Genomic DNA, 13,900 nt, shown 5'->3' on the forward strand with positions numbered 1-13,900 from the left:
GTCCACCAAATGTCTTGGGAAGGTGGAGACCTTGGGAGCTCCAGCAAAAAAAACTCCAAAGACCTATTGACGTTCTGTGAGAGTTGCTTTGTAATTTGGGACCTGTCGTAGCTCCTTGGTTTGAAATACACATTTTTGGCAGGAGGGCTGACAGAGTCTGGGGCTGAGCACAGAAAACGCCTGATAGTCCTGACCTGACAGCACCGAAGCAAGTTGTCATTTCAGTGACATATCAATGCCTGTCCTGCCTGCTTCTACGGTCACTCACTCTGTCCTTTTGTGACTCTCAGTACTGGCCTTGACTTAGGACAACGACTGTGCTCACAGCCAAGCTCTGTCTTTTGTTGGCTGTGTGATCTTGGGCAAGTAGCTTTATACTTCGGTTTCCTCATCTGTAAAATGGGCCTAAAACTAGCAACTATCAGCACAGAGTTGGGAGTATTAAATTAGTTAATGCACATACAGTCCCTAGAACGGGGTCTGAACCGTAGGAGCCACTCAGTAAGTGTCACTCCAATTACTGTCAGCTTGGGCCTTCCTTCACGTCTGGGCAGCTACTGGGAAGGGTCTGTGAGACAATCAGGAAGGCAGAGTGTCTGCACTTCCTTGGGCTGCAAAGGCAAAGCCCCTTCAGCTTCCTCAGGCCTTTCTCCTCACGACGCTCCCTGTGGTTACTGAGCCTGCGCACAAACCAGGCGGGCCCCAGTGTGAGCACTGCGCAGGCTCTAGCTCCTGTGGCTCCAGGATGCGGGCAGTATTTTCTCAAGGACACGGGGATGCAGAGAGGTTAAAGGACTCGCCCAGGATCACGCACCAGTACGTGATGGTCAAGACTGGCATTCCAGCCTACTCGACTACAAAGTGACGTCACCGTGGTGATAAGATGAGTATGTTTAGGACCGCCCCCACCACCGCTCCAGGGCATCTCAAAGACTCAAGGCCTCTCCAGGTGCTACTGCCCTTATCCTACCTTGTTGCACGGCGCCTACCCACCCCCACCCCACTCCAGGGAGCTCTGGAGGCCAGTCCCGGCCTCCCAGCTGCTGCTGACTTGGCACAAATCATGCATCAGCCTTGGGGGGGTCCAGCCGTTCCTCCTGGTTTTGGAGCCTCCTGGCACCACCCCAGAACACAGCACCTCCTCCTGAGGCTGAGAGAGGCGAGGCTACATGTGGCCCAGTGCCCGGATCCCCCACGCTTCCTGCACGACCCCAGAGGCTCTCTCCAACCCTGAACTCATCACACCTCATCCACCCCTGCCAAGCCAGAGGGAAACCCAGATGGCAAACCCATACCGGCCCAAACCCAGTGCCCGAAACTGGTGGGTGACTGAGAGCTCGAAAGGACGCACATGCCAGCTCCCCCCAGAAACTGGGTGGGACTCGTGGGGTCACTGGTAACAGTTACCAACCTGAATAGCTAAAACAAAAGGGAAAAATGTGTCATCTGGAGATAAGAACACTGACCCGAACTGAAGATGCAGTGGATCTCGGAAATGACTGGAGAGCCTGCAGACCCCGACTTTCTGCCTCCCAGTCTTCGACACTCATCTTGTCCTGGAGACGTTTTCTACGCATCTCAGGTCACACGGCTTTGTCTCCCAATCACTCTCAAAAACATCCCAGTGGTCTCTGCAGTTGGTCTTGATTAAATCAGGAGACCACGCTTGGTCCAATCCAGTGCAGTAAGAGCAGGTGGGGTTACATCTTGTAAATGGCTCCCAGCTGATCTCAGAGCACGAGTAGGGGCAGCTGTTTCTAGGAATAGGAGACTTGAGCTGGGCAGCCCCCGGGGGGGGGATGATTGTCTACAACCTCAGGACACCTGCAAACTTCCCAGAATGACCTGAGCTCCAGCCTCAACCAAGACAGTGTAGAAAACCCCAGACCCGGCCAGGGGCAGTGGCTCATGCCTATAATCCCAGCAATTTGGGGGGCCAAGGTGGGAAGATCACTCGAGGCCAGGACTTAGAGACCAATCTGGGCAACATGACAAAACCCCACCTCTACTGAAAATACAAAACTTAGCTGGGTGTAGTGGTGCATGCCTGTAATCCCAGCTACTCAGGAAGCTGAGGCATGAGAATGGCTTGAGCCTAAGAGGCACGGAGGTTGCAGTGAGCCAAGATTGCACCACTGCACTCCAGCCTGGGTGACAGAGTGAGACCGTCTCACAAAAAAGAAAAAAAAAAAACCCAGGCCAGGTACAGTGGCTCACACCCAGAATCCCAGCACTTTGGGAGGCTGAGGCAGGCAGATCACTTGAGGTCAGGATTTGGAGACCAGACTGGCCCACAGAGTGAAATCCCATCTCTACAAAAAATTAGCATGGTGGTGTGCACCTGTAGTCCCAGCTACCTGGGAGCTGAGGTGGGCGGATCACCTGAGCCCAGGAGGTCAAGGCTGCAGAGAGCTGTGTTCACACCACTGCACTCTGGCCTAGGCTACAGAGTGAGACCCTGTCCGAAAAGAGAGGAGACAAGAGGGGAGAAGAGGGAAGGAGAGGGAATGGGAGGGGAGGGGAGGGGAGGGGAGGGGAGGGGACCGGACCCTTCCTCTAGTAATTAGCCATTCTCTACTGTGAACAGTGACACCCAAGTGCTGCCTTCACGGCCCTTCTCCCTGAGGCTCTCCCACTGTCTGCCACCAACCTCCACTTAATGCTTTGTCCTCACCCCCAAACCGCCACCTGTGCAGCTGAGCTGGGACTAGGACAGTCAGGCTGTCCCAGGCACGGCACTACATGTCACTTCCTTGGCCTGACAGTCACACCTTGCTGGTGAATGCTGTCATTGGCTAACACACAATAGTTCTTTTGTTGCAAGGTAATGAGCCATCAATGACTACTGTGGTAGCATCCCTTTATATAGCCACAAAGTTTGAGTGCCTGGTTAGTTCCACACCTATGCTCAGGGTGCACAGAAACTCCTGTCCTTACCACACATCAAAGATAGAAGCTCCCAAGTGGATCTCAGCAACACACAAGTCATCCCTAGCGTGCTACTGTCTCTTAGCCCCAGCCCCAAGGCTTCCCCACCCATAGCCCCATGCCCTCTCCACGCGGAACTGGAAGGAGGTGCACGTGCCCTGGAATCAGCCCTGGGTTTGGGACTTGGTACGAACACTTAGCTGTGTGGCCTTGGGCAAGGGAATGAGCCCTCTGTGACTCAGTTTCCTCCTCTGTAATATGAGGACAATCACAGAACACACCTCACAGGGTATAATAAGGATTATAATAAGGATTAAACAAGATGACATAGATAAGGCACTCAGAACAGCGCTTAGTATTATGAGTCTAAGCACTGTTATTATCAGTGGCTTGTTATTATCTTGTTATCTATCGGTCAATTCCTCTCCCTGATCCTTCTCCCTTCACACAACTTCTCACAATGTGATTCCACAAATGCAGAGGTTGTAAACAGGTGGCCTCACAGGGGCGTTTTCTTTGGTCAGCACCTGTTTTAAAATATTTTGTTGCCAACATTTGAAAACCAGGGGATTTCACACAGAAATAGGATTTCCATCTTCTATTGTAACTGCTGCCCTGCGCGGGCTATTATCAAAGACTGGACAGAATGAGTTCTCAGGCTATTTTCTTTTTTTTTTTTTTTTTTTTCCTTTTTGATACAGAGTCTTGCTCTGTCGCCCAGGCTAGAGTGTGCAGTGACGCGATCTTGGCTCACTGCAACCTCTACCTCCTGGGTTCACGCCATTCTCCTGCCTCAGCCTCCTGAGTAGCTGGGATTACAGGTGCCCGCCACCGCACCCGGCTAATTTTTGTATTTTCAGTAGAGATGGGGTTTCACTATCTTGGCCAGGCTGGTCTCCAACTCCTGACCGCGTGTTCCACCTGCCTCAGCCTCCCAAAGTGCTGGGATTACAGGCTTGAGCCACCGCGCCCGGCCACTCAGGCTATTTTCATAAGGAAAAGTGAGTAACAGCACCTCATAGACTGTGCAGGAAGTAATGAAAGTAGCCAGCTGGCCAGGAACTGGAAAATCCAGGTCCCAGTCTATTAGTTTGCTGAGGCTGTTATAACAAAATACCACACACACTGAGTGGCTTCACCAACAGAACTTCCTGTCTCAAGTTCTGGAAGCTAGAAGTCCACGATCAAGGTGTCGGCGGGCTGCGCTCCCTCAGGGTGCTGGGAAAAGATCCGTGCCAGCCCTGTCCAGCTGCTGGCATTCTGCTTGGTGGCTGCCTTCACATGCTGTTCTCCTGGTATGCATGTCTGTGTCAAATGGATTAGGGGCCCACTCTACTCCAGTGTATCATCTTAACTAATGACATTGGCAACGACCCTGTTTCCAAACAATATCACATTCTGAGACACCAGGGGTTAAGGTGTCTGCTCACAATTCAACCTGTAATCCCCTCTCTGCCCCACACCCTTGACCTCTCCCAGGACCCCACACTGCTGAGGGAACAAATTCTCTCTGACACAGTATCATGTTGTCTTCAATGACTTGGTAGAAAAAGGGTCTTCTCCTAAAAATGAAAATGAACTAAGTTAGGCTGTTCATCAACAATACTAACCCAGTAGGTTACACGTAAGAATTTTCGGGTGGGTAATTAATCAGTGAGTCCTCCAAGGGAAATGAAACCTCTTCCAGTGCACTCGATTAGGCCATACAGCAAACATACACTGGCTGGGTGTGGTGGTTCACACTTGTAATCCCAGCACCTTGGGAGGCCGAGGCCGAGGGATTGCTTGAGCTCAGGAGTTCAAAACCAGCCTAGGCAACATGGTGCGACCTCGTCTCTATTCAAATTAATAAATAAAAGCAAAACAAAACAAATACACACTGAGCACCCACCATGTGCTCAGGAGACAAGGGGGAACAGGCTGTCTGCACTCGGGGATCAGAGAAGCAAGCACAGCAAGGCAAGGATGTTGTTTTACAGCAGAAGCGCAGTGGAAGCAAAGGACGGAGGCTCAGGGGCGAGGGGAGGGGCCACGAGAAGCTGTTTTTCAGCTGGGCTGCAGAATGAAGAGGATTTGGGGGTCCGGTGCCTGTTGGGAGCCCCTGGGAGAGGCAACAGCATGTGCAGAGACACACAGAAGCCGCCATCGAGGACAGCACATGCAGATGTGATAGGCAGGTCTCCTCTTTTGGGTGTCCAACCCCGTCCTCCTTTATGGGAGGGAATCGCCCTTGTGAGCTTTTAGTAACAAGAGGCAGAAATCCTGCCTCCAACCACAGAAACTAAAAAAAGTTGCATCAGTCAGGGTCCTGTCAGAAACCACACCAACGATTCGTACAGGGACAGTGAAATGTCAACTATTAAGAAGTTAATTCTAAAAAGGGTAGAAAAGAATTATAAAACTCAATTTAAATTTAATTCAATTAAAAACCAGCAAGTGCAGAGTGCAGCTCTCCCCTTCTCTCTCTCCCTCTCTCAGAAAGGTGCTAGTGCACAGAAAGTGGCTGCCAGGGCGCAGAAGCTGGTTCACAAGAAGCTTCCTGCTAGGAGGCCAAGAAAACTCACTGGAGAGTGAATGCCACTCTGCTGACAGCCACAATGAGGAAGGAAACACATACACACCAGAAACAGAAAGGGATCCCTTCCCTTGGGCCTCATAGCATACCTCCAGCACCCTACAAAGCCTAGCACTGCACCAGCTGGTAAAGGAAAAACGTTTGCAGGGTCCAGCTCCAGAATCTCAAGGTAGGACAAGGGTGGATTTGTAGCTGAGAGGCAGTACGTTGAAATCCTCCTCCTCTATTCCAGCACTCAAAGCATGGAAAACCAGACACACATGCACAGACACACACACATGCCCCATGGGGAGTTAGCCTGGCCAAGATGAAAGCAATTGCAGTGACTCCAAGTCCAGGCTCGGCCACAGCAGTGGAGACAGTCTGAACCAACGCTTCCTACTTCAGACAAAAAAAAAAAAGGGGCCACATGGTGCTTCCTGTTCTTATTCCTCTGGTTCTCCAGCCTCCAGTCTGTCCCCCCATATCCTCCCAGTAAAGTCCTTTACTGCTCAAATTAGACAGTGATTATGTTCCGTTGCTTGTTCTCAAGGACCACAATAGATACAGAGGAGGAGCAGTAAGGAGATGAGGCTGGAGCACGGGCAGGGGCTCCCCTGAGATCCACTGTGCCCTCAGGAGTTCAGAGCTTTATATTCCAGGAGTAAGGGGGCGCAGAGCTGTTAATAAGACTGGGCTCTTGCAATAAAGATATTTCAATATTCCAAGGAGGGATTGAAAATGAGGGCCTTGACCCAGGGCAATGGTATTGGAAAAACAGAGGGAAAAAATTAAAGAGCTGTCTGGGATAGAAAATGCACAGGACTTGGTGGTAACGGGATGATGTGGGGAAGGCTGCATGACTTGGACAATGAAGTCACACAACACTTACTGAGCATCTTCTGCAGACACTGTTCTAGGTGCTGCATATGAACAAAATTCCTTTCCCAAGGAGTTTGTGATCTGGGTTGGTAGGCAAGACAAAAAACAAACAAGCAAAATACATCATACGTCAGGTACAAAGACAACTAACGCAGGTGAGGGGGACAGCAAGTGCTGGGGACTGGGACTTGCTATTCTATATAGCAGGATTTCGCCACCTCTGCTCCACTGACATTTAGATCCAGATGATTCTTTGTGATCGGGACTATCCAGTGCATTGCAAGATGTTCAGCAGCATCCCTGGTCTCTATGCACTAGAAGCCAGTAATACCCCACCCCTAACACACACACACCAGTCACAACCAAAACATCTTCAGATACTGCCATATATCCGGGGCTAGGGACGGGGGCAGGGATCGCCACTGCTGCAGGTCATACTCGGATTTTTAGTTTTGTTTTCTTATGGACCAGCACATCTATCTTGGCAACTGCTCCGTGTATGTGAGAAGGTATATCCTGCAATGTTAGGGTTTCTGAATTTACTAATGGGAAACACGACCATCCGGACTGTGATTCAATCTATAAGATAGCTGGCCTTAGACTCTTCCTTTAAAAAAAAAATAGTCAATGTCAAGAAAATAAGCATATGAAAACTCTAAGAGTAGTTGTCTAAGCTAAAAGGAACTAAAGAGATATGACAACCAACTAAAACTTTGAACCCAGGATAAAGAAAAGCTATGAAACATTTTGGGGAAACAATTAGGGAAGCTGAAAAATGGACTTCACATTAGATACTACTGAATTTCTTTTTTAGGTGTGATAATGGCATTGGGTTATGTAGGAGAATGTCCCTATTCTTTGGAAACAGATGCTGAATTATTTAGGGTATAATTTAACGGTAAAGTGTCACAATGACTACAACTTCCTTTCAAATAGTTCAGCAAAAGAATATGTATGGGTATGTTTGTATACACTGTTAAAACCCACTTGATTTCCTTTAACATGTGTAAAAGTGCCCAATCTTGTAAGAAAAGTTATTTTAGAATATAGATAGAAAAAAATCTGGAAGCTATATGCCAAACATTCAACTGTGGTTGGCAGTTATAAGTTGTCTTACTTATAACAGCAGAAGAAAATTTAAAGATATGGTGTTGTTAAACCAGAGGAAAAAATACAAATATTTTTGGAAAATGGATGGAAGAATACAATACTACTAAATTTCAATACAACTATGTATGTCAGTACTATGCTGACAGTACTCATGAAATTGTCAGTTTCACAAAGAAAAAGTTAAAATGTCTTTTAACTAATGAAGCATTAAGATGCTTCAAAAATGTCTTGCCACAGTAATTTTCTTGCCAAAGGAATTTATACAGCGCAAAACTGGCAAAATCTGAGTCAGATTGATAGAGTATATTAATGTCAATAGCCTGATTGTGATATTGTGCTATAGTTTTGCAAGATGTTACCATTGGGGGAAGTTGGGCAAAGGGTACATGGGATCTATCTGTATTACTTCTTAAAACTGCACGTGAGTCTGATACAAGTTATCTCAATTAAAATTTTAATTAAAGAAATTTTCCTCAAGGAATCCACCACACACATATCAGACACATGAGGACAAGGTAGGAAGCAAAAATCTTTATTTTTAAAAAATTCACATTTATTAAAAACAGCAATTTCTAGCCAAATAATATAAAGCATTTTAAATTATTTGAAAGTATATACACTCTTTGTATAAGTGAACACTTGAAACTGTACAGATTTAAACAAATAATCATTTAGCAAACAAGTTGGGTCACTATTACCTACTCAGCACTTTGTAAGGTGTTTGAGTGTTTCAGAAATAAAAGATCAAAACACAAGAACCAATGTCATTAAATATTTTTATAAGAACACACTCCACTCTGTACACCAAATTAAATCAGTCACAGTACTTACTGTACAATAATCATGCCCTCATTTCTTTGGAAAGGCTATTAAAAATCAAATGTACATATAATACACAAAACTGGATATTTTACAGTTTATTTCATTAAACATGTATTTAAAAAACACTTAAGTATAAGTAAATACAATCTTCCTAATTCATTCATTTCATGGCAAAGAATGAATATGGGCCCTCTTACCTTCTACCTTCTCAAAATAGAGAGTAATAAGCTCGATCAAGCAACGTCCATCACCAATTTAAACTGAGTGAAAAGGAAGTGACCTGTTACAAATGACAACAATCAGGGTAGGTAACCCATCTGCACCCTGCAGAAGTGCTGCCTCAGTACATTTAATGAGTTACAGGCACCTACTGCACCAAAAGGTCCCCTGGTCCCATTCCAGAACCCCTGACAGTGTCCACCTCTAGACTAGTGTTTGAATAACTCAGGATTCTTTTTGAACTAAGAAGCTGGCTGCCTTCACATCGGTGGCAAAACCAATCCAATAAGCAAATAGGAATTTGTTGGAAAATTCATAGATATGCATAATTGATGATCCCTGATATGGTGTGGTAGTTTTCAGATGTGGATAGTGTTTGTCATCCTTAGGTTTGCTGGTAAAATGTATTCAGATGTAGCCGACCTGGAGATCCACACGGCTGGTCCACAGCACAGCACAGCCAGCTCAATGAATAGACAGGACATGAAAGTGTTTGCTTTTCAAAGAACTGCTAAAACCAAAGGCAGTGTGCAGAAGGCTGGTGACCTGAACCTTCATTCAGGAGGAACACTACTCATCAGGTTTCCTTCTCTCCTTTATGCGCCAAATTTAAGACACCTTAATTGGTACTTTGCACTCACAAACACGCACTATCATACCATGAAGATACTCATTAAAGACACCGCATGTATCTATGATGAGAAGGCTGCAGCTCCTTGCTTTAGAACTGTCTGCACCTAAGCAATTCAAGTGGCACAGATGCTGGAGCTTCACACAAAGTCCTTGTATCTTTAAACTACCTCACATCAAACAGAGAAAAGGATGACACCCCAAATTCCCAGGAAGGCAGAATGTATCCTCAGAAGCAACCAATCTACTCCAAACTGAACTTCAAAATGACAGGAGAAACATTACATTAAATAAGAGTGTGGAAATAACATTTCACTGTGGAATGCTCAGTGGTTAAAAGTGTTACAGTGTTTCACGTTTTAGCAAACCTTACTCTTACAGGTCTTCTAATTCGCTGTATTTCTGTAAAGTTCTTTGCACTACTTATTGTAATCTATGTTTATTGCACATCTTTAACAAAGAACCATTTCACTGAGTGTCTGCCCTAGCTCTCTCTTCACATTTCTTGTGACCATTTAAATGAGGCAGTTATCACCAATCACACATTAATCTTTGGCATTTTGATGTTTCAGAAAAGAAAACACCGATCCCGTAACACTTTGCTTCTATTTCATTCTGCAGTCAGCACTGAGCAGCACGCTCGTGTGGTTCTCGGGGACATTCCCACATATGATTCCTCAGTGTCCTGCAGACCGCAAGACTTCTCAGCCTGCTCCTCCCAGACAGACCATTTAGGTGCACAGCCCGGCTGGCCTGCTTATTTAGAAACTGACAGCAGAAGGCTCAGCTGAAAAGCAAAATTAAGAGCTATGTTAGTTCTCCTATGGAATACTGTCCTCGAGAAAAGTCAAGGAGGGAGGGGAACCACAAGGGCTGAAAAACCTCAGCATCATGTAATATAGCCAGGTAACAAACCTGCATATGTACCCCTTTAATCTAAAATAAAAGTTGAAAAATAAAATAAAGCAATTAGAATGGAAAAAAAAAAAGAAGAAGAAGAAGAAGAAGAAGAAGAAGAAGTTGTTTAGAGCCTCAAAAACAGAATGAGAGAAAAAGACCAAGATTTTTATGAGACCAGTAAACATGGCTGTAAAGTAGAAACTGGCCCACAATGTTGGTCTATTTCTGAGGCAGCCACTAGGCACTGGCATTGGGAGGCCCTGTCAGGGGTCACACTTCATTACCAAATCTAGGCCATCAAATCACTTAAAATCCAATGAGAAGAATGGCAAAAACAATATACAAACACTGACAAGGACAGAAACGTATCTCCATAATCCACTGTGCCTTGTTCTACACAGTGTGTTGTGGGAAGAGTTATGTGTAAGATGTCCTTTAAGTGACTTTTTTTTTTGAGACGGAGTCTCGCTCTGTCGCCCAGGCTGGAGTGCAGTGGCTGGATCTCAGCTCACTACAACCTCCACCTCCCGGGTTTACACTATTCTCCTGCCTCAGCCTCCTGAGTAGCTGGGACTACAGGCGCCCACCACCTCGCCCGGCTAGTTTTTTGTATTTTTTAGTAGAGACGGGGTTTCACCAGGTTAGCCAGGATGGTCTCGATCTCCTGACCTCGTGATCCGCCCGTCTCGGCCTCCCAAAGTGCTGGGATTACAGGCTTGAGCCACCGCGCCCGGCCTTAAGTGACTTTTTAAAATGCACAAGACAAGACATGACAAGTGAATTGACATCACATGTCAATTCTGACCAACTACAGGAGAAACCTGCCCACTCTGTGACGGAGGATTGGGACACCAGAGCCAGACACAGCAGTGATAGGAGGGAAATGGCTGCCTGCACCTCAGGTGTCTGACACCCAGGCCTTGGAGCCTTGCAGGTAAATGCACCTGGCTGTGAACGTTCTATCAGTACAGCTGCTTCGCTGATGCAGCTCATCACCCCGATGTCATTTATAAATGAGTGCTGTCGGAAGAGGGATACAGAATCACCTCTGTGCTTTCCCTACCAAAGTACAAAGCCTGAATCTAATCATGATGAAAGAGACAACACCAAATGGAGAGACAGTCTACAGAATAACTGGCCTGTCAAGGTCAAGAAAGGCCGTCAAACTGCTCCAGGTTAAAAGAAGCTAAACAGATGTGACACCTGACAGCAGTGCATGACCTGGGACTGGACCTGGACTGCAGACATGTCAGCAAGAAGATCAGGAGGAACAGTACGGGGACTCTGATGAAATGCGCATATGAACTGTGAATCAGACACTGGTATCAACGTTAAGTGTCCTGGTTTGGTAACTATACAGGAGTAGTGCAAGAATGTCCTTGTTCTCAGGAAATACTCTCTGAAGTATTTAGGAGTAAAGGAGCACAGGGTCTCCCAACTTTCTCTCCAATGATTTAAAAGCGGGGCTTGAGGGACAGGGAAGGGAAAAAGTGAGAAAAATGAAGCAAATGGGGCAAAATGAAAATGGGGTAAAGGATATATGAGCACTCCTTACCCTCATCTTGCACTTTTTCTGTAAATTTGAAATTATAACAAACTAAACTTACAAAAATAACATCTTCTGCCATAAAAATGGATCTTATCATCCAAGTATTCCACATCTACATTCATGCAAGGGACTATAACTGGAGGAAAAAAATAGACAACTAGGTTGCATGGTCTCTCTTGGATTTATATCCACTCAACTCAGCCGAGCCTCTCTCCTCATTCTCGGTGATGACCTTGCTTCTTATTTCACTCAGAAACGTGAAGCACTCGGAAGAGCACATCCGTGAGTTCCCGCCGCATTCACAGCCCCCATCCACGCCCACACACTCAGCCTCCTCCTGTCACCACGACTGGAACCCCCATGTGCCTCACAAAGGCCCCACCCTGCTTGTTCTTGAAATTCCACCTCACATTCTCAAGATATTTTCCCCTCCTTGTAGATCTTCCCCATGAACATAAAAACACACGTTTTTCTCCTATCTTGTTAAAAACACAATAATTATCCTGCAGAAAAATTTGGCTGGGTGCCGTGGCTCACGCCTGTAATCCCGGCATTTTGGGAGGCCGGGGCGGGTGGATCACAAGGTCAGAAGATCGAGACCATCCTGGCTAACACGGGAAACCTCGTCTCTACTAAAAATACAAAAACTTAGCTGGGCGTGGTGGCGAGCGCCTATAGTCCCAGTTACTCATGAGGCTGAGGCAGGAGAATAGCATGAACCCGGGAGGCGGAGGCTGCAGTGAGCCGAGATCGCACCACTGCACTCCAGCCTGGGCAACAGAGCGAGACTCCATCTCAAAAAAAAAAAAAAAAAAAAAAAAAAAACAATGGAAGGATAACCCAGTAACTAATAAAAAGAGTTATCTATAGGGGAGGGAAGGGAAAGGCTGGAGGGGATTAGAAAAGGAACAAGACTTCTCCAAATGTACCTTGTTCTGTAATTCTGACTTGGAAACCATGCAACTATTTTACATCATTAAGAAACAAAATTAAAATAGAAAAAAAAAAATTCTAAATATTGAAAAGAAACTCAATTATATATCGAGTTAGTGGTACAATCACATAGAAAGTAATTACTTAAACTATTAAGAAGTATTTTGACTGTACAAATATCTAGAACGATACAAATATCTTTTTAAAATGTGACCCATCTATCCACGTAAAGAAGTATCTACAGCCATAAAAACGAAGCTCTCTCTGATACACACAACACAGATGAGCCTTGAAAACATGCTAGGTGAATGAAAGAAGCAGCGATATGAGGCCATGTATTGTATGATTCCATTTAATGAAATATCCAGAATAGGCAAATCCACAGAGACAAAAAGTAGATCCAGAGAAGAGCAGGAAATGCAGGATCTGCTAATGGGTAAGGGGCTTCTCTGGGGAGTAATGAAAATGTTCTAGAATTAGATAGTGGTGATGACTGCACAACTTTGTGAATATACTAAAAACCACTGAACTCTGTGCTTTAAAAAAAGATGAATTGTATGGTATATGAACTACATCTCAATTTTAAAATGACCCCATTTCTCCCTCCAGCTACCACCCCATCTTTCTCTTCTCCACTACAGTAACACTCCTCAAAAGATTCTGGCCAGGTGTGGTGACTCATGCCTGTAATCCCAGCACTTTAGGAAGCTGAGGCAGACAGATCACTTGAGGCCAGGAGTTCAAGAACAGCCTGGCCAACATGGTGAAACCCTCTGTCTACCAAACACAAAAATTAGCTGGGCATGGTGGCAGGCACCTGTAGTCCCAGCTATTTAGGAGGCTGAGGCACGAGAATTGCATGAACCTAGGAGGCAGAGGTTGCAGTGAGCCGAGATCACACCACTGAACTCCAGCCTGAGCAACAAAGTGAGACTCCATTTAAAAAAAACAAAAACAAAAACAAAAAAACACAAGATATATCTACACTCACCATTGCCTAGTCCTCTCCCCCTAGTTTCTACCCACCCTAGTCAGGCTCTTGTCAGCCTTATCAGTCTCCGCAAATTCCCTAGTCCTTACTATACACTAAATTTCTAAACTATCCTAAACTTAAGACCATAAATAAAATATCCCCCACAGTGCCAAGCTACTCCTAATACATACTGGGTACTCAATAACTTCCATTTTTTTAATCTGGAAGTTATTAAAAAACTACAAATAGGGTGCAGTGTATACTGCTCGGTGATGGGTGCACCAAAATCTCACAAATCATCACTAAAGAACTTACTCGTGTAACGAAATACCACCTGTACCTCAATAACCTACAGAAAAATCAAAAATTAAAAAAAAAAGAAATTGTATTTCTCTTATTA

The 13,900-nt window shown here is 45.5% G+C and overlaps 1 protein-coding gene and 1 long non-coding RNA gene across 2 annotated transcripts in view; both read right to left on the minus strand.

Annotated features, from left to right (window-relative positions):
- Positions 1–24: 24 nt before the first annotated feature.
- On the minus strand, positions 25–2,763 carry LOC105490658 (uncharacterized). Its single transcript, XR_011614816.1, has 3 exons — positions 2,651–2,763; positions 1,467–1,757; positions 25–163 (listed from the first exon to the last, which is right to left on the minus strand). It is a non-coding gene; the product is annotated as an uncharacterized lncRNA (long non-coding RNA).
- A 5,227-nt stretch (positions 2,764–7,990) lies between these two features.
- LOC105490656 (component of oligomeric golgi complex 3) overlaps positions 7,991–13,900 on the minus strand; it is a 72,067-nt gene continuing 66,157 nt past the window's right edge. Inside the window, exon 23 of the mRNA XM_011756496.2 lies at positions 7,991–9,932. Within this exon, the coding sequence (XP_011754798.1) occupies positions 9,903–9,932 (30 nt within the window). The 3' untranslated portion in view covers positions 7,991–9,902. The remainder of the gene's footprint in view (positions 9,933–13,900) is intronic.

Source organism: Macaca nemestrina, chromosome 16, assembly GCF_043159975.1.
Source record: "Macaca nemestrina isolate mMacNem1 chromosome 16, mMacNem.hap1, whole genome shotgun sequence".
NCBI classification, from domain to species: Eukaryota; Metazoa; Chordata; class Mammalia; order Primates; family Cercopithecidae; genus Macaca; species Macaca nemestrina.